Below are 21,445 nucleotides of genomic sequence, written 5' to 3'. Positions count from 1 at the left end.
ACGAAAGAAAGAAAGAAAGAGGATAAAATAAAATAAGGTAAAATAAAGTTATTAAAATAAAAAATAATTATTAAGAAAAAAAATTTTTTTAAAGAAGAAAAAAAAAAAAAAAGGACGGATAGAACCCTAAGACAAATGGTGAAAGCAAAGCTATACAGACAAAATCTCACACAGAAGCATACACATACACACTCACAAAAAGAGGAAAAGTGGAAAAAATAATAAATCTTGCTCTCAAAGTCCACCTCTTCAATTTGGTATGATTCATTGTCTATTCATGTATTCCACAGATGCAGGGTACATCAAGTTGATTGTGGAGCTTTAATCCGCTGCTTCTGAGGCTGCTGGGACAGACTTCCCTTTCTCTTTGTTCACACAGCTCCCGGGTCTCAGCTTTGGATTTGGCCTCGCCTCTGTGTAGGTCTCCGAAGGGCGTCTGTTCTTCACTCAGACAGGACGGGGTTAAAGGAGCAACTGCTTCGGGGGCTCTGGCTCTCTCAGGCCGGGGGGGAGGGAGGGGCACGATGTGGGGCCAGCCTGCGGCAGCAGAGGCCGGCAGGACACTGCACCAGACGAGGGCGCGCCGTGTGTTCTCCCGGGGAAGTTGTGCCTGGATCCCGGGACCCTGGCAGTGGCGGGCTGCACAGGCTCCCCGGAAGGGAGGTGTGGATAGTGACCTGTGGTCGCACACAGGCTTCTTGGTGGCGGCAGCAGCAGCCTTAGCGTCTCATGGCCGTCTCTGGGGTCCGCGCTGTTAGCCGTGGGTCGCGCCCGTCTCTGGAGCTCCTTTAAGCATCGCTCTTAATTCCCTCTACTCGCGCACCAGGAAACAAAGAGGGAAGAAAAGGTCTCTTGCCTCTTCGGCAGGTTCAGACTTTTCCCCGGACTCCCTCCCGGCTAGCCGTGGTGCACTAACCTCCTGTAGGCTGTGTTCACTCCGCCAACCCCAGTCCTCTCCCTGCGCTCTGACCGAAGCCCAAGCCTCAGCTCCCAGCCCCGCCCGCCCGGCGGGTGAGCAGACAAACCTCTCGGGCTGGTGAGTGCCGGTCGGCACCGATCCTCTGTGCAGCAATCTCTCCGCTTTGCCCTCCGCACCCCTGTTGCTGCGCTCTCCTCCGTGGCTCCTAAGCTTCCCCCCTCCGCCACCTGCAGTCTCCGCCCGCGAAGGGGTTTCCTAGTGTGTGGAAACCTTTCCTCCTTAACAGCTCCCTCCCAGAGGTGCAGGTCCCCTCCCTATTCTTTTGTCTCTGTTAATTCTTTTTTCTTTCGCCCTACCCAGGTACATGGGGGAGGTCTTGCCTTTTGGGAGGTCTAAGGACTTCTGCCAGCGTTCAGTAGGTGTTCTGTAGGAGTTTTTCCACGTGTAGATGTATTTCTGATGTATCTGTGTGGAGGAAGGTGATATCCACGTCTTACTCTTCCGCCATCTTCCCCCTCGCTCCAGCTATTTCTTTTATCATTTCATTTTGTGAGGGTAATGTCTTTACCCCTAAAGAGAAAAATCAAAATTTTAAGTGTAAAATTAAAATTACCTCAGTATGAACACTAATCCTATTAACAATTACCATGCTATGGAAAATTCAAAGGAATACAGGCTAGTTGTCTGTACCAAGGAGGTTACACCTTCACTTGATCACCTTAGCCTACCACCACCAGAATATAATCATATTAACCTCAGTAGCTTACTCTTTTCTACTTTGTCTTTGGAAGATATTTCTCCTAATCTGCTTTCCAACCAATACCTGCCTCCTCCCTAACATAGTCTTTCAATTGGGAAATGAAATATGGACATGAGGAAATGATAAATGGTCTTAAAAGTATACGGAAAATGAGGTGCAAAGTAAAAGGGTGGGGGGAATATGGGAAACACACCTGTACTTGTACTCTTATTAACAAAGAGGCTTTATACCACAGGGAGAAGGAAGTAAAAGTAAACTCTCAGTCCTGTTGTATGCCTACAGTTCCATGGAAGATAAGCCTTACCTTCTAAATTTTTTTGTTTACTGAGAGTGAGGGTAAGGTCAAGGGCAACTCATAATATCCAATCTTAAGAGATAAATTTAAGCACCAATGAACAGTTCCAGTGGCAGGAATTTAACACGAAGGACATGGCTAGACAAAGGTAGAATAGTATTTAAGTCGACATAGACAACTCTCAATTTATATGATTAGCTTAATGCCCAGATTAATAGGCACTATGCCATGTATAAAATTTTAGCCACACCCATCTCTAAAGTGTTACTCCACAAAATTCTGGAACGTGTAATTTTAGAATGGGAATATATCTTACCTAATACAATCCTTCTCTCTACAAATACTCTCAAGGGGTTATCTCATTCCTCCTTAAATATCTCTGGTAATGGGGATCTCATCACCTGAGGAGATGATTTAATTGTTTGGCTGCTCTACTTGCTGGAACATTATTCTTTTCATTGACCCCAGAACCTGGCTCCATGCAACTGGCACCAGTGGATTTAGCTCTGCCTTCTGGGGCCAAGGAGTCTAGTGTTAACAAATGACAGCGTTTGAACCATTTGATAACAACTGTCATAACTTCTTTAAGTCTTCTCATTATTAGCCTTGAAGCCTTAATAGTACTAGTCCCCCATATAACAGGTTTCACGTTCTCTGCCACATGGTTACACTTCTCTGGGCACACTCTAGTAACTATCCTGGTGTGTCCCTCTTAAAACATGAGACTCAGAAATTCAACACTCAATAAATAGCCTTCTGTGCTTTGCCATGTGTTCTTTTCATTTTAGCCTTGGGAATTACTATGTATATTCATAAGTCAATGAGGAATCACTGAAATGCTTCATTCGAGGTTAATCACAGGTCTTAAGAGGCTCATGAAACGCATTTTGAGAGTTGATTTGCAAATTATTTCTCATAGTACAGCCATAACTTTTTACTTCTCTTAACTAAAAACATTATGGAGGAAGAGGTCCATTTCCTGTCAGTGAGAGGCAGCCAATTCATCCAAACAAAACCCCAACCAAACAAACAAACAAACAAAAAGATCACTATAAATTAGATAGGTATGTATAAAAATGTGTACGTTATCCAGTGGTGCAATTCTTTCTTAATTCATTGGTACTGTTGTTGCAGTGTTTCCTTGTTCAGGCAACATGTCTTTTTTTCTTTAAGAAGATACTTTCATTTATTTATTTTTAATCTTTATTGGAGTATAATTGCTTCACAATACTATGTTAGTTTGTGTTGTACACAAAAGTGAATCAGCCATATGCATACGTATGTCCCCATATCTCCTCCCTCTTGAGCCTCCCTCCCATCCTCCCTATCCCACCCCTCTAGGTGGTCACAAAGCACTGAGCTGATCTCCCTGTGCTATGCGGCAGCTTCCCACTAGCTAACTATTTTACATTCGGTAGTGTATATATGTCAATGCTACTCTCACTTCGCCCCAGCTTTCCCTTCCCACCCCGTGTACGCAAGTCCATTCTCTATGTCTACATCTTTATTCCTGCCCTGCAACTAGGAGTATCCTCCTTCCTATCTTGCTCCTCCTCTTATATTACCAGTTTAAATCAATGGCCATAGCACCTAAGCAGATTCTTTTCTCGCTTTCATCTCCAACGTACATTCCATCCAAATCCTTTCAAATTCACCAGTGAAATTTCATTCAAATTTGTCTCCCCATATTTCTTTACCTTAGTTAAAAGCCCTCATCATGTCTTACTTGGACTTTTATCATGGGCTCGAAACTGACCTATTTCCCATTTCACTTCCCTGTAACACATCTTCTGAATTACAGATCTGATTTGACTCTCCCTCTCCCAGTTAAAATCCTTCAAATGTTCTCTATTGCCTACACTGAATGTAAACTTCTTGCATGGCACCTAAGGACTTTTCTTGGCTTTGCCTCTATAAATATCTCCAGCTTCATTTTCTTTAATTCCTGTAATACTTTGTTTTCCAGAATTCTGAACTCCTTGTAGTTTTTAGGACTTGGTTTATTCTGTCATTTTTCTCTAACTTTGCATAAATATCACAAATTGTTCTCTTCTCTGTTATGGTCAAAATGTCCTTGTCCTTTTAGTAAACTTTAACTTTCCTTTACAGTGTACTTGCAGTTGTAGGGAGAATTGGGTACTTATTCTTTCCTGTTCCCATAGCCAGCTCCTCTACATTGTTAATGGACACTTGTTTAGAATATAGTAAATATCTGCTGAATGAATGAACACATTAAATGTCTGTTTACTTGTCTGTCTTCCTTGCTTGACTCTGAGTTCCATAAAGATAGGAATTTTCTGTTTGGTCATATTTCCATCTCCAGCACCTAGCAGAGGGTCTGCCATATACTAAGAGGCCAGTAAATGTTAACTGAAGAATGTTTTTGAAGAACAGTGTAGAACTGAAGTTCAGAGATTTCCTAACGGTTGCAAGACAAGGTTCAAACAGGATGAGCCTGAATTATAACTCTGTGGAACTAAGTCTTTCAGTCGGCTCTCAGGCCTCAGGCAGTTTGTATTTATGTAATCCTGACTAGTCCCTCCACGTTTAATGTAAAGATAATGTTACAAGAGAAGGAGATGTGGCTGCCATTCTGCTCTTTCAGTCCAGTCCAGCCTTTACCATGACTGGAAATTGAGAAGGTAGTTCATAAGCTGAGATCCTCAGATAAGAACTTTCTACTGTAGAGTTTAGAAAACCTCCAAAACTAAACTTGCAGTCATTGAATAGAGATGTATTAGCTACCTCCCATGTGCTAGGCACTGGTCTAGACTTGGAAGACAAAGGCAAATAAACATGATTCTTTTATTTAAAGAGCTTTCAATATACTACAAAGAAAGGGAGGAAATAAACAGGCTTTTTCCACACAAATAATGAGTAAAGAGAAGGCATACCAGGCAGAGAGAACAGCAGAAGCAAAGGCACAGGGTATAAGAGTACCTGCTGTGTTTGCTGCATAGTGGGTAAGTCATTCAGTGCATCTAGAAGATTGTAGGATGGATGGTAAAGACCTGCAAAAGATGGTCCTAAAAAGCAGCCTGTATCCAATTTGTGGAGGAACGTGAATGCCATGCTATGACATAATGCTTCCTTGTGATCCAGAGAATTGGTATCATTTCATACGGTTTGCAAGGTTTGCAAGGGAAGAAAGTTACTAAATGAAAGTGGAACACTTGCAAGGGCTCTTGAGAGGGCTACAAATGATACAAAAGAAAACTAGATTTCTGTCAAGGCAAGCAAGTGGGTTCAGTGTTCTAGAAAAGGGTGGAATGTTTTCTTGACAAGATAATAGTAATTCTAGAGAACAAAGGAAGAAGAGAAATGGGGCTTGGTAGGGAAAGGACAAGCCAAGGAAGAGGACAGGCTGAGTTGGGCAGGTGTGAAAGAATGGGAGAAACTAGCTGATTCTAAGTAAGGTCTTAAAATTGGCACAGTGAAGGTAGAATTCAGAGATGAGAAAGGCAAGGATTTGGTAGGCAGACAGTAGGGCTATGGGTAGAACAAAAAACTCAGGGTTCCTGTTGGAAGTTTGATAAAGTTATACGGATTCTCTGATGATTCCTTCCTTCCAAGTGTTAGAAGAAAGCTGGAGGAATTAGCACTAAGCTTTGCTAGCAGAGGAAACTGGGCTTTTTGTGTATTTCCCCTAAGATCCCCTAATCCTGTGGCCATGATGCAGAATCTTCCAAATACTCATTTTTCTTAATCCTCTCAGTGGTTCACTTGGTCCTGGAAAAGGGTCTCAGTTGTTCTAAGTGTACTAAGATGCTGTGGCCTATTTTAATGCAAGTTTTTCCTCTTATTTAATTGACCCAATTAAAAGATCCAATTTATATGACTGGAATTAAGCCAACTTAATGGTTTACTTGCATTGGATTGCTGGTCCAATGCTCAAGGAGTACATGATCTACTGGATAGAATTAAAAGGAATTAAGAAATGAAAGAACTTTGAGGAAATTTGGAAAAGTTTTTACCTATCAGCTCTAACACCATTGCTTATTTTTTCTCTGCTACCATGAGGATCTTTACTAGGGAAGAAGATGCTGTAATTTCAACAAGCACTTTGAATGGTTTTAATTAAACATTAGTAATGGTAGCAAATTTTATTATAAAAATCATAGAATCAAAGAACTTCTTTATTAGAAGGGACCTTAAAAATCATCTGATTTCTCCCTATTCTGAGGCTTGAAACTACTCCATATTGGCCTGGCAAAAGTTTATTTTTAATGTTAAGCTGATATTGTGCAAACACTCAAAGTTTCACTCCTTGTTTCTAGTTCAACCCTTTGAAGAGATACTAAGGAAATAAAACCTTCTGCCTTGGGGCATCTCTTCAGATATCTGCAGGGAACTTTCATATCTCCTCTAAATCTTATCCTCTCCAGCCACACCTCTCCATCTCCTTTAGTTGTACTTCAAATGGCACATTTTCAAATCCCTTTACCATTCTTGTCTCTCTCCTTTTAATGTACTCCAGTTTCACTTTTAAAATATCTTTGGGTGTGGTCTGACCAGTTCAAGGAAGAACAGTTGTAAATTCCAGGACATTATGGTTTTTTAATAATGCCATATATAGTTAAGTCTTTTGGAAGCCACATCATTCTTTTGATTCATATTGAGCCTACTATCTCAAACCTCAAAATCTTTTCTCACATTCTCCTAGCCAAAACTTTCTGAAAGAGGGAATATAAAGGGAGGAAAGTGAGAATTCGAATGGCTGAATTTTCTACATTCTGGACTAGTCTTTTTCCTTCTTTCTTTTTTTTTTTTTTGGTACGTGGGTCTCTCACTGTTGTGGCCTCTCCCGTTGCGGAGCACAGGCTCCGGACGCGCAGGCTCAGCGGCCATGGCTCACGGCCCTAGCCGCTCCGCGGCATGTGGGATATTCCCGGACAGGGGCACGAACCTGTGTCCCCTGCATTGGCAGGCGGACTCTCAACCACTGCGCCACCAGGGAAGCCCTGGACTAGTCTTTAACCAGGTCTTAATTTTTGGCTTAAATCAAATCACAGCACTTCTATATTTGACTTTCTCTAATTATAATGAAAGAAGATTAAATTCTTTTGCTTCACAAATATATATTAGTTGTCTCAAAACTAGATGCGTGGATTTTAAACTGGAGTGTACATTGGAATCACCTGGGGAACATTTTCTCAAATGTGGGGCTCTTATGTCTGCCTCACCCAAGTCATATTAAATAAACAGCATCAAGCAAAGCATGCCCATTTTGGGAAAACATCCTAGTAGATTCTGCTATATGTCTGTGGTTATAAATTACTACTTTATATTCCCTCAAAAATTAATTTTTGAGCACTAATTTTGTGCTAGTCACTGTTATAATCATACATACTGTCTCAGCTATTTATAAGCAAGAACATAAACATAATTAAACAAACCACTAAGTAATTAGGTAGTCATCTTACATGATCACTTACCTTTAAATACTTGAGTGACCCAGTGTCCGTGGAGCTCTGAAATGGGCATAATGGCACCCAAGGGCTGGATCAAGCCTATGATTGCAAGAGTTGGCTTTTCTAGGTTAGGAGGGAAGACCTTTTTATACGGGGATATCTTGTTTTTGACTACTTTGACAGAATCTTCAGGAAAAGGAAAGGCAGGTCTTCCCTGGTGCCGCAGCAGTTAAGAATCTGCCTGCCAGTGCAGGGGACACGGGTTCAATCCCTGGTCTGGGAAGATCCCACATGCCACAGAGTCACTAACCCCATGCACCACAACTACTGAGCCTGTGCTCTAGAGCCCAAGAGCCACAGCTACTGAAGCCCACGCGCCTAGAGCCCGTGCTCCACAACAAGAGGAGCCACCGCAATGAGAAGCCCGCGTACAGCTACAAAGAGTAGCCCCCACTCGTCGCAACTAGAGAAAGCCCTTGCACAGCAACAGAAACCCAATGCAGCCAAAACAACAAACAAACAAACAAAAAAACAAACGGAAAGGCAAAGCTATAGCCTGTAGCAAAGATAACAGCATCAATGTCATCCTCCCTGGAGCCATCCTCAAATATGGCCACTGTCTCTGTGAATTCCTTCACATTTGTTTTCACCTTCACCAAGCCAGAAATTATACAGTTTGGCAGATCATCATTTATGGTTGGTTGCTGACTCAGAGATCTGTGAAAGATGATAAAGAAGGAAAAACTAGAGAGATTATGAGAGGGAAAGATCATTACCATGTAAGTAAAATTCTACTTTGATTGAGGTGTTTAATCAATATGCCAATAGTCTTCCTTTATTCATGAAATTTGGGAAAGGTCTAATGTATACCAGCTTGATAAAGGTAAGGATCTCAGAGTAAAAGTTGGACCCTGGATGGGATTGAAAGAGAAGCTGTTGGAGAAGTGAGGGGAGGATTGTTTTATTTGAAGAGTACATGCATGGTTTCTCAAGGACTAATAATGCTCTCAGTGATATGATAAGTCCACAGTCTAGTAGCTTCTATCCATATATCAAGAAATCTGCAGAACTGGACTATCAGCATTCTGTTGAGTCTCCTTTCCACTTCAAAGGCGCAAGAGCTAGGCTTGGACCATCATTTTCCAAATGGTATAATAAATTACATGTGTATAGTGACTTACAGTTATAAATTGATTTTACATACATTAACATATTTGAGTGTCACGCAAACCCAACGAAGGAAACAGGACAGTTGTCATTATCCAGGTTTTATAGATGAGGAAACTGAGGCCTAAAGAAGTTAAGTGGCTTGCCCAAGGTCACACAGCCTAGGATTTTAGGATTTATTTCAAAATGGTTTTTTATGAACTCTCTTGAGCTCCTCTGGGCATGGTAAGTAGTATTTCCTAGAAATAGCATAGGATAAGGTGAAGAATCTTGGACCTTTCTAAAAGCAGTGTGAATCCTTGGATCCTGTGTTAACAGGCTCTGAGAATCCTCAACCCATCATGTTCAGACAGAGCTGGCCTCTTCTTAGGAACAAGATATGTTTAAACAGTATTACTGGTTTGCTGCATTTAGTAATTCTTTGACGCAAACCTTTAGGTACAGATTCTGTTCTCATTCCAACCTCATCATTTCATCTTTCTCTCGAAACTTAGTCCTTTTCACTAACGGTAGCACCATCCACATTGTTGCCCAAGCCACAAAACTGTGAGTCTTACATCTGGTCACCAAGGCCATGCTTTCTCCTCTTAACACCCCCAGAAGAGTTTTACTTATGCTGTTTCACCTGGGCCATTACAGCTGTCTCTAGGGCCTCCTGCTCCATCCCCTTTCAATCTATCTTCTACATCATTTTTGGAGTGATTGTTCCAAAATGTATTTATTATTATGTCACTCACCTGCTTAAAATCTTTCAGTGGCTCTGGGCTGTCTTCATTCTAAACGTTTTATTTAGCAGAGCATACAAACATTTTCATATATCTGCCCAGTGAACCAGGAGATATACTCAGTCATTCTTCCATCTTTGCCTGTAGTCCAGCCAAACCAAACTATGTTCAGGTCTCAGAGCATAATGTATTTTTTGCTATTCCAAGACCTTGTATTTATAATTAGAATGCTACTTCCTTACCCTATTTGTTTGACTCTCTTCTATTATTCCATATAACCTCAATATATTTTGTGATCACCAAAGTTATGGATGCTATAGTTTCCATAATTGGGTGAAATAAATGCCTGAAAGGTTGTTGGCAGACACAGTCTCAAAATATCACCCCACTGATTAATTTCAAAGGAAAAAATATCTTTACAGTAAAGAAACCTAGTAGATACCACCTAGTCCAAGTGATCAAATTTTACATCATTAATATGCAATAAACTGCTATCATATGGCTCCTGATGTGATCCACCAAGAACGCCCAACATAACATGAGTATTAGCACCAAAACTGTTTAACCTAAATATAATAGAGGAAGAACAGCTATGAAAGTCCAAATTTAGAGACTTTCTGTAAAATAAATGGCTTCAATTCTTAAATAAACAAAAGTCCATGTCAAAAAAAGAGAATTATTTCAGATTGAGAGATTAAAGAGGTACGATAACTAAATGCAATGGTGTAATACCTGACAGAATCCTGGATTTAAAAATAAAAAAGCTACAGGGAATTCCGTGTCAGTCCAGTGGTTAAGACTCCACACTTTAAGCCACACGGCATGGCCAAAAATAAAGAAAAGCTACAAATATTATTGAAACAATTTGGGAAATTTGAATATGCAGTATATTAGATAATGGTATTTTTATCAATGTTAAATTTACTAAGTGTGATAATTATGTTTATGTAAAGAATGCCCTTTTTCTTAGGCAATATATGCTAAAGAATGTAGGGTAAAGTGTCTTATTGGCTGCAACTTACTCTCGACTGGTTCAGAAAACAAAATGTATGAATACATATATATATATATATATATATATATATATATATATATATATATATATATATATACATATGGATGCTATATATGTATGGATCTATCTGTCTCCAGAGAGAGGGAGAGAGAGAAAGCAAATATAGTAAACTGTGAATAATAAGTGAATCGAAGTGAAGGGTATATGGGTGCTTATTGCACTCACTATTTTATAGGAAGTATATCTAAACATTGGACATCCCTGATGGCGCAGGGACACGGGGACCTGGATTCGAGCCCGGGAAGATTCCACATGCCACAGAGTAACAAAGCCTGTGTGCCACAGCTACTGAGCCTGCACTCTGGAGCCCTCCAGCCACAACTACTGAGCCCATGTGCTGCAACTACCAAAGCCTGCGCGCCTACACCTGTGCTCCGCAACGAGAAGCCACTGCAATGAGGAGCCTGCGCACCCATACGAAAAGTAGCCCCTGCTCGCCGCAGCTAGAGAAAGCCCACGCGCAGCAACGAAGACCCAACACAGCCAAAAATAAATAAATAAATACATAATTTAATAAGAATAAAATAAAATAAAAGTTGAAAGGGAAAACAGCATTTAAAATCAGCCTCTGGAAATGCTATCACAGTCTACCTTGTAGGCTGTGTGAGGACTCCTATCCTTCATACTCTCATGGGACTCCATGCATTTCTTTATCATATTCTATTGTCTGTCTTCTTATTAGAGTATTAAAAGAAATATCCATTTCTCGAGTCTGTCATTTATTACTTGTGTGATCTTGGGCAAATTAGTTTCTCTAAGTGTCAGTTTTTATATCTGCAAAATGGAGATCAAAATAGTACCAACCTATAGGGCTGTTGTGAGGATTAAATGAGATAACGCTTGTAACTCATTTAAAACCGTGCTTGTCTTATATTAAGTCCTCAAAAAGGTACAGTGTTATTATTAGTATTACTATTACTATTAAGTCTTTAGTCTCAGTATTCTCATGCCCGTATAATGCTTGGCTCATACCAGATGCTCAGTTGTTTGTTGGATGAATGAATGAATGAATGATACATTGCCTGCTACTACCATTTTGTTGTTGCTATTGGGCATCATGTAAAAAGAACTGGTACCTCGGGGAATGATGAAATGGTTAATGCCAAGGAGAATTATAGCCTGAAAATTACAGACCAATAGATCTTGAACTTCTATGGGGGAAAGGTAGAAATCTAATCTCAGATTCTGTGGATTTGCTTAAAGTACAGATAGAGGTAGCTATACTATTAGCCTATGTGAACAGTCCTTATTCTTTGCCTTGGCTGTTACTGCCCACCTCCCAGCCTGGGAACATACCTGTGTTTAGGCTTCAGGCCAAATATTTCATGATCAAACCTTTGGTTCATCTTTTTTTCCAAAAATATATTTGTTAATGATTGACCACAAATCTTCTTCATAAAATATTTAAATCGAGAAGAGAATAACACATCAAAAGGATATCCATAGTCTCCGACACGATTAAAGATCCAAGCTCCTCTTCTGGTGCTGAGGAAAACCTGAGGCATGGGGAAAAAAATGTTTGTTTTTGCCATTCCCTGACTCATTTCTGTGAAGGAATGGGAACCCATTTTCTTCAAGCTGAACTTCAAACTCATTAGTCTGGCTTTTTATTCCCTGGCAATATATATATTTTTAAATTTCCTGCCATTTTCTTCTCAAACACTAAGCTTACAATTAAACTGTTGTAGTCACTGACCAAGACTATGTCTTGCTCTCAACCACCAGTGCATTTCTGTTTAATGTCATTATGCCTCCTTATCCCCTTCATTCTCTAAAGCCTATTCATTTTTAAGATCCAGATCAAGTCTCCCTCCTCCATGAAGACACTAGTGACCTTTCTGGCTGATAATTTTCTCTCCATCTTCTGAACTTCTCTAGCACTTGTCACCTGTCCAACTCATTTCAAATCATGGAACAGTAAAGCTGAAAGCAACTGGACATCATTTGATCTGAAATCTTCTGTCTTTTTTTTTGTTGCCTTTGACATTGTTTGCAGTATTATAAAAAACTTATCATTTATATTGATATTTAATATTATATATTCTTATCTTTTATCTTTCCAAATGTGTTTTCTCCAAGGTGGGAGGTGGAGCATATACACCCTTTAGTCCCCAGCCTATCATCAGCATCACTTCCTTTTATTGAGAATTGTAACCTGTAAGTCGCTGTACTAGGTCCTTTATCTATATTTTTATTTAATCAGTACAACAACCTCTTGAGGTAGGTATTGTTATGTCCATTTTATGGATGAGAAGCATGGAGAGGCTGAATAACTTGCCTGAGATCATATAGCACTAAGTGGTAGAGCTGAATTTCCGACCTAAGTCTGACTGACTCCAAAGCCTGTGCTTAAGTAATGTTTCATCGATTATTTAAGGGAAAAACTGAAGATTGCAAGTAGAACAACAGGGAGCTGGTCTGTCTTTCTGTGTTATCTGCTGGCTAAAGTCCACATTCAGATAAAAGTTTTGTATTCAACTACCTGGCAAAAGCATCACTTTCTCTATATTATAAAACTCTCTGGAGATAGTTTCCCGGGTTGTAAGCTATATAAGTACATTGTTTTATGGTGTTTTGTCTAACACTTCATGTTAAAAGGTGACCTGTCTATAGAGAGCTAATCATGTACTTCATACATATATTCTCACCGATGGTGACCTTAAACTCTACCATACTCTGTGACACTTTTACGTGTCACCGTTGAAAGAGCCTGCATGGTCTTAGGAATCAATGGCTTTTTGTGCACTCTATATAACTTTTAAAATATAAGTTATGAGTAATGTAAATGCTCAGAGCTTTAATTAAAAAGTTCTCTGTGTATAAAACAGTGACAATAATATGTATATCACAAAGCTTTTTCAGACACAACCACTTTACCTCCACCTGCTCTTGCTGCCTTGTTCTTTGGCAATTTACAATTCCTCAGTGCTTGTAAGGCTCAGCTCCTCTACAACTGACCATTTAACAAGCCAATGGTATTAAAGAAAGCTCATGCCTTTGGTCCCCACCACATACCTGGTACATTCTTTTATCATAGCACCCATACCCTTTATTGTTTATATACCTATTTCCTAATAAATGCTTGTTGAATTAATTCGTGGAGTAATATATGAAATCAGTTTTGTGGTGATCAATGGGGATAGACTGAGAGGAAGTGTTACTGAATGGAGTTTGTGGGTAAAGTTCATTTAACAAAGTTGTGGCATTAAAATTCTGTTTTAAAAAATAATTTAAAAACGATTTGTGGAAAAGCACAGTTTAATTAAAGTTACTGAAGAACAACCAGACCTTTATGTATTGCCAATAAAGTTGTGATTCAATAAATACATATGAATAACAAAATATATCAATAATGTCTTTTTCTAGGAATTTATAATGAAGATACTTTCTTCCCAGTTCAAAATCTATCATACAAAAAATAAAACAAACCAAAAACCGCAAGGACATAGAAACTGCTTTAGAGTGAATGTTATTCTGTGTTACCTAATTGTATGCAAAGGCTGGAGAGAGCTGCTTGTATGTGCTACAATGTGGTGGCTGCTTTTCATACTGATATCCATGTTGTCTTTTTTTTTTTTTTAGGATTAAAGACCTGATGAGAGTTCACTTTAATGCAACTGACTAGGAAATTTGATTGTTTCAGTGACATAACATTTTAAGATAATAACTGGAATTATGACTAATTACATTATAACAAGACATATCATGGACACCAAAGACATTGACAAATTTCTAGGAACTTCATAAAATTTTGGAAACATTAATAACATATATCCATAAAAATATAAACTAAAGAAGATTAAACATTGCTTCTTTTTTTCTCAAGAAACTGTAAATAAAATTTAATAGGGTCTCATGTAGCCAGAAGGAGGCAGTGCCCCATTTAGAGGAGTGATTGTTATGTCAAAGTGATCTCCTACAGGGAACTCGTTAGACTGCAGGGTTACAGAATCATCAGCCTTCTTTCTCCTAGACATGGTACTGCCAGTCTTCTTATTTGATAGCTGAATGTTTTAAGTGCCATAAAAGAAGCACAGAATTGATCTATGTACCCTTCCTAGCTCCTGGGTAGATTTCTTTTACTAAACTAGTCAGTTCTTTCAAGGTTGCATTCAAACAAGTGTACATCTGTAGCTCACTGGATTGTACATTTCTGCAGGAGGACGTGTCCATTCCGTGGTGGGAGACTTTACTGGTGGTGAAGACACACAGCAGCAGCAGGTATGTCTTCTCCTTTTTCATGTTTTTAAAAAATAGATCTTTATTGGAGCATAATTGCTTCAGAATACTGTGTTAGTTTCTGTTGCACACCAAAGTGAATCAGCCATATGCATACGTATGTCCCCATATCTCCTCCCTCTTGAGCCTCCCTCCCATCCTCCCTATCCCACCCCTCTAGGTGGTCACAAAGCACTGAGCTGATCTACCTGTGCTATGCTGCTGCTTCCCGCTAGCTAACTATTTTACATTCGGTAGTGTATATATGTCGATGCTACTCCCACTTTGCCCCAGCTTCCTCCTCCCACCCTGTGTCCTCAACATCCTCTATGTCTACATCTTTATTCCTGCCCTGCAACTAGGTTCATTAGTACCTTTTATTTTTTTTTTTTAGATTCCATATATATGAGTTAGCATATGGTATTTGTTTTTCTCTTTCTGACTTACTTCATTCTGCATGACAGACTTTAAGTCCATCCACCTCACTACAAATGACTGAATTTAATTTCTCTTTATGGTGAGTAATATTCCATTGTATATATGTGCCACATCTTCTTTATCCACTCATCTGTCAATGGACACTTAGGTTGCTTCCATGTCCTGGCTATTGTAAATAGTGCTGCAATGAACATTGTGGTACATGACTCTTTTTGAACTATGGTTTTCTCAGGGTATATGCCCTGTAGGGGGATTGTTGTCTTTAGAAGGATTAGATTGCTTCTTTTTTCCATTTAGGGAGTAAAGAGGACAATTCCCCCACCATCCTAGGAGAGAAAAGCTTTCAATGACTGAGTACACTTTCCTTCAGATAAGAGCATATCATTTCTGCTGGCCAACGGGTGATCCACACTCTGAATGCTGCATTCTAACAAGCTCTCCCAGCAATCACTTGGTCTTCTTAAAACCCAGAGGCACACTCTGAAGAGACAGCTGAGTGAGATTATGAGCACAGTTTGTGGTCATGACCAAATTCCTTAGTGTGAGGCCAAATGAATGATGGGAATCTAACTTGTAACCTTGGCTCCATCACATCATCAATCATAATGTTGCCAACTGAGGCAGTGAAACCAAGCCCTGCATTTGCCATTGGCACTGATGGGCAGTGTGCAGGTATCTGTACACTCTGTTGGGTCCACCTGCAGCTTCCTTGGTGAAGTAAAGTAAATAATTTACTAATTCAAACCTGCTTGGCTGTGTGGCTAATTTCCACAGCCAGATCGCTCCCAGAATTCCCAATGCCAATTATAATGACTCTCTTTCCAGTGAAACTCTCTGGATTATTATGATCTTGACTATGAAAGTATTGTCCTTTGAACTTCTCAATTCCTGCAAGAGAAAGGAAAATAATTACTGGGTGATGGTTTATCTGATATCATTTGTTAAATCATTCATTTTTTTTGCAGTGTGTAGAGTTTATGCATATATTCTCTGTATGTTCTTCTTTTGCTCAGGTGCACTCTTGCCTTTCTGAATATTTTGCCTGTTTTCTTTTCCCATAGCCTCAGAGTGGAACCTTGTGATTTCCTTATCATAAGTAGTCTGCTTAATTCAGGATCTGTTAGTATTTTGGACCTGTGGACTCACAAATCCAAACTGCTTCAGAAAATCTCCATTCTCTTTTGCATTTTCATCCTCTCTATTTTTTTTAATTGAAGTGTAGTTGACTTATAATATTATCAGTTTCAGATGTACAACATAGGAACCTGATATTTTTATAGATTATGCAACATACAAAGTTATTAAAATGTTACAGTCTTTTGACTATATTCCTTGTGCTGTATATTACAACTCTGTGACTGATTTATTTTATAACTGGTAGTTTGTATCTCTTTTTTAAATTTTTTTTTGTGGTAGGCGGGCCTCTCACTGCCGTGGCCTCTCCCCTTGCGGAGCACAGGCTCCGGACGCGCAGGCTCAGCAGCCATGGCCCACGGGCCCAGCCGCTCCGCGGCATGTGGGATCCTCCCAGACCGGGGCACGAACCCGTGTCCCCTGCATCGGCAGGCAGACTCTCAACCACTGCGCCACCAGGGAAGCCCGGTAGTTTGTATCTCTTAATCCCCTTCACCTATTTTGCCCATCCCCCACCCCCTCTTTTCATCTTCTCTAAATACCTACTTCCATTCCAATGAGAGTATATATGTTTTTATATACTCTATAGTATGCATAGAGTGTTTTTTTCCCTCAAAATGAAAATCCAGGCCAAAGACTGTAATTAAACTGTTTCCTTAAGCTTTCTTTATTTTCTTCCATAGAAACTCAATATTTCTGTTTGTTACTTCAATTGCTTAAAAAGCTTTCATTCAACCTAATGCAGATCAACTCTTATTATCCTTAGGAAAACTAAAATTATTGTGAAACTAAATATAGAGCCTTCTGATTTTCCTCTAGTCCCCCAAATTACTGTTACCTCTACCTCCTAAATAGCATTAATACAAGTTACCCCACCATCTTTCAGGAGAATATGCAGAATTAGGATAAGCCTTATTTCATCCCAAGATAGGAATCACTCAGACAACAATCCTCCCATTCTTTAGGGATCAGGTCACAGGCATACTTCAAGTGTCTTCCTTCCTTGTAGGCTACTTACCAGGGAAGCTTTCCAAGGGTAAGTGAGCATTGGTGTGATGGCCAGTGCAAACCATAACTCCATCAAAGACATTCACCTCCTTTTCCCCTTCAGATTCCGTGACCACCTCCCATTGGCCTGAAGTGGAGAAATCAGGCTGCTTCTTCACACTGCACACGGTGGTCTAAAAAGAAAAGGGATAGCCACAGGGGACTATAACCACAGTCAATATAGTGGACATTTTCCCTGACAGGACTCTCCTTACAGAGGGTTACACAAACGGCTGGTACCACATAACAGGCCTCATGCAGGGATATTTGATTTTCATACTCCACAAATCAGAACTTTTTTGTTTGGGGCTGTGGTCAGAGTGAGAAAACTTCCATGAGGCAAGCTAAATAAAACAGAGTTGGCAGACTAATGTTGCACTCTACTCTGCTTCTAGAAAAGTGCAAATTACTAGTTCTCTTGGACCATACCCTAAGGCAATGTGATACTTGAATAAAGTTTGGGCTTCTCTTGTGCTTCTGAGACACTCCATGCACTAAATGCCTATTCCTCCCCATACCCCCAGACATCCTGAGACCCTCTGATGCCTTCTTACCTCAAGTCCTGTTCTCACTGTCTGGCCTTAAACTTGTGACTGAGCTAGAGGGCTCCCTTTCCTAACAGAGTAGATAAACATCTCAGTGGCTCATATTTTATGTAAATGAACCTCTCTTTGACTCCCATAAATGCCCATTTTACAAGTAACTATAAAGAAAGAAGGTGTGAGATGGGATAGTCAGTGGCACAATTTTTAGCTTTAAAAAATAATAATAAATATGGGTTACTCTACCCAGGTTAAGGAAACATTAAGAATGTGTTCTATGTGCTTCTAGGGTTTATGACCATAATGTCTTGGTTGACTAATAGAGATACCCCTCTTGTATACCCGAGCCATCCTATACTATTTATTCTTCTTCTTTATCACGTTCTTACTTTTACACAGGCTGGTACTTCTGCATGGATCATCCTTTTATTCTTTCTCCATTTGGAGATACTCACCCTTCAACATTTAGCTTGGTATTATCTCCTCTAAGAAAATTTCCCTGGTGCCTGATGCCTCATGCCCTGATGGGTTAAGTGTCCCTCCTCTTAGCTGCAATGAATAGATTTCAGTGGCATTTATCACTCAGTAACTCTTTCTTTTTAATAATTATGTTTACAATTAAATTTCATTTTTCTATCTCCTTAACTAGACTGTGAAATCACTAATTTTTTTCTTTTTGTGTCTTCAGTGCTTAGTATGGTAACAAACCTGTTCAATAAGTGTTTACAGAAGTGAAGAAAAGGACCACTAGGCTGCAAATGACTGACTTTGGAAGTCGTTACTGGATATTGCCATTTTAAATTTGTTTTTAAAGAGAATGGGTCGTGATTTAGTAGAATGATCAGAAGGTAGAAGATTTGGGCTTTTTGCCAGCTGTCAGAAGTATTGATTCTTTTATGGTCATGGTTCAGAATGATAGGAATATCATGGAAGACTCTACATCAGGAAGGAACTAATGAAGTGATCTAGTACAATCATCTTGTTTTACAAATAAACTTAAGACACATTGGCGTTGAGGAACTTACTTGTCTGAAATCACAAGTTGATTAGTGGTAGAGCAAAGACTAGAACTCAAGTTTTTGCTTCCCACCTCAGTGTTCCTCCCTCTACACCAGAGTTAACTTTTTTGCTTCCTCATAACTTTTCAATACCTCCTTCACTGGGTTGTTGTGATCACATAAATAATGCACTGGAAAGCACTTCAGAAAGTACAAAAGGGCTAAGCAGCAAGTTGTGGAAACAGAAGGTTTTAAAGATCCCATACCTGTCAGTTCCCCTCATTGTTTTATTGTAATCAAATGATATAGAATGAAGGCAATGAAACGAAGGTGGCTTCCTGGATCTGAAGTCAAAATACATAGAAGAGGGACCTTTCCATGAATATTTTGAGACACAGAGAAGACACAGAGTGGAGTCTGGATAGGATAGATACATGAGCATATCAAACCAGTCTAAGCACTGGTAAATAAGAACAGTTATTCATTTACTTGACAAACAACTCAGAACACAGAGATACCCACGAAATTCCCTACCTTAAATCGAATGTACTTTAGAAGGTCAAATTCATTGGCATACATCCTGAAATACTCCAGGACCTGGGAGTTGTGCATGAAGTTAGGATAGTGATCTGGGATGGGATAGTCACTGAAGCACATCATCTCCTTAGAAGTGTTGATGATCACTGACTTGTAAATACTGGCCCTTCCTTCTTCAGGTTCTTCCTGCAGTAAATAAAAAGCATTCATAGCAACTTGAGAATTAAGGTCATGGTTTATAAACAGCCAACAAACATTTGAAAATGTTTTCTGAAAGAAATGCCAATTAAAAAAAGTCCCCTCCCCACAACCCTTCACATCTCCCAGTATTTGTGCCCTCGTGCAGTCTCTTCCCCTTGAATCTAAGCTGTCTTCATGGCTTGCTTTTGACCAACAGCATGCAGTTGGAACGATACTGAATGGCTTCCAAGACTAAGTGATAGGTAGTCTTGCAGTTTCTGTCTGGGTCTCTTAGAAAGCTTGCTCTGGTGGAAGTCAGCAGCCACATAAGAAGTCCAGCTACCCTGAGACCACCATCCTGTGAGGAAGCCTGAGCTAACCATATGAAGAGCATGTTTGGGATAGAGAGATGTGCAGCCAGCCCCAAGAAGTTCTAGTTATCCTATCTGATGTTCTAAATATGTGAGCAGAGAGGTCATAGCACACGTACAGTCCCAGCTGTCACCTGATTGCCATGACATAAGACTCCAAGTGAGAACTGCCCATCTGAGTAATAGTCTTTTAAATAGTATATATATTTCAAAGCCTTGGGAAGTTTCAAGGTTTTCATACACTTGCCACATTGTTCTCCAGGAAACACTGTACTAACTTACATTCTGTCCACTATGTGTTCTCATTTTACCTCGTTTTTACTAATTACAAAGACAATTACTCAGTGTTAACAAAAATGAGGTGAAATGAGATCTTAGTACAATGTTTTCTGGACAGCAATGTGACAAGAATATGAAACCCTTGCAACCTAGCCTTTTAAAGAAAGATTAAGCATTGTAGACAAAGATTTATGTTAAAGGATGTTAATGATAGTATTATTTATAACATAAAAATGAAATAAGCTAAATGCCTACAATATTGTGATTTATAGGAAATATATATTTGGTCATCCAGATGGTCAAAATATATTTCTCATATATATTTGTTCTTTCTCCACGGTTCCTAGCTCAGAGCTCCCAAAACTCTCCTAATTTCCTAAGTGTTGAGAGTGATAAAAAGTGCCCTTTGTTATGTTAATATGCTAACTTTTAGAAGGCAACTAAGGATGGGGGCTGGTTACCAATGGAGCAAACCCTGTGATTAGAGGGTTGTAACTTTCAGTTGCCTATCCCCTGACCTCTGGGGAAGCAACAGGGGCTGGAGGTTGAATCAGTAGGAATGCCCAGTGATTTAATCAATCATTCATGCCTATTTCATAAATCTTCTATAAAAATCCAAAAGTGTGGGGTTCAGGGAGCTCCCAGGATGGTGAACTGAAGAGATTAGGGGAGAGCGGTGTGCCTGAGAGGGCATGGAAGCTCAGTGTGCTTCCCCTGTGCATCTCTTCCATTTGGTTGTTCCTGAGTTATATTCTTTTATAACAAACCGGTAATCTAGTGAGTAAATGGGTTTGCTGTGTTCTGTGAGCTGCTTTAGCAAATTAATCAAATCCAAGGAAGGGGTTGTGGGAATTTCTGATTTATAGTCAGTTGGTTAGAAGCATAGGTAACAACCTGGCCTTGATAATGGCATCTGAAGTCCAAATCCAAGGAGGGGGTTGTTGGAACCTCCAATCTGTAGCTGGTTGGTCAGAAGCCCAGGTAATAACCTGGGCTTATGACTGGTGCCTGAAGTGGGTTCGAGGTGGCAATCCTGTAGTACTGAGCCCTCAATTTGTGGAATCTGATGTTATATCTGGGTATGTAAGCATCAGAACTGAGTTGAATTCTTGAACATCCTGCTAGTGTTTGAGAATTGTTTGCTGGTATCTGTGGACCACCCCCTGCCCACGCACATACACACACATTGGAATTGGTCTCAGAACCATTTAATGCCCAACAAAATACACTGTAATTTGAGAACCACTGCTCCAGATCCTTGCTACCTAAAGTATGATCTGTCAACTAGCAGCAGCAGGGACATCACTTGGGAGGTTGGTAGAAATGCGGAATCTCAGGCCCCATCCCAG

At 39.8% G+C, this 21,445-nt stretch overlaps 1 protein-coding gene across 1 annotated transcript; it reads right to left on the bottom strand.

Annotated features, from left to right (window-relative positions):
• Window positions 1–1,412: 1,412 nt before the first annotated feature.
• LOC309799192 (flavin-containing monooxygenase 5-like) lies at window positions 1,413–19,449 on the bottom strand (the record flags this gene model as incomplete). The annotated part of the gene is made up of 7 exons (XM_082612178.1): window positions 19,264–19,449; window positions 17,161–17,323; window positions 15,754–15,896; window positions 11,649–11,848; window positions 7,919–8,102; window positions 7,410–7,578; window positions 1,413–1,489 (listed from the first exon to the last, which is right to left on the bottom strand). Exons 1-7 carry the CDS (start codon window positions 19,387–19,389, stop codon window positions 1,413–1,415), a joined length of 1,062 nt encoding a protein of 353 aa, XP_082468304.1. The 5' UTR covers window positions 19,390–19,449.
• Window positions 19,450–21,445: the final 1,996 nt, after the last annotated feature.

This window comes from Mesoplodon mirus (genome assembly GCF_964341445.2).
Source record: "Mesoplodon mirus genome assembly, chromosome: 3".
Lineage (NCBI taxonomy): Eukaryota > Metazoa > Chordata > Mammalia > Artiodactyla > Ziphiidae > Mesoplodon > Mesoplodon mirus.
The sequence above is the reverse complement of the archived record's forward strand: the minus strand, read 5'-3'. Positions and strand labels throughout refer to the sequence as shown.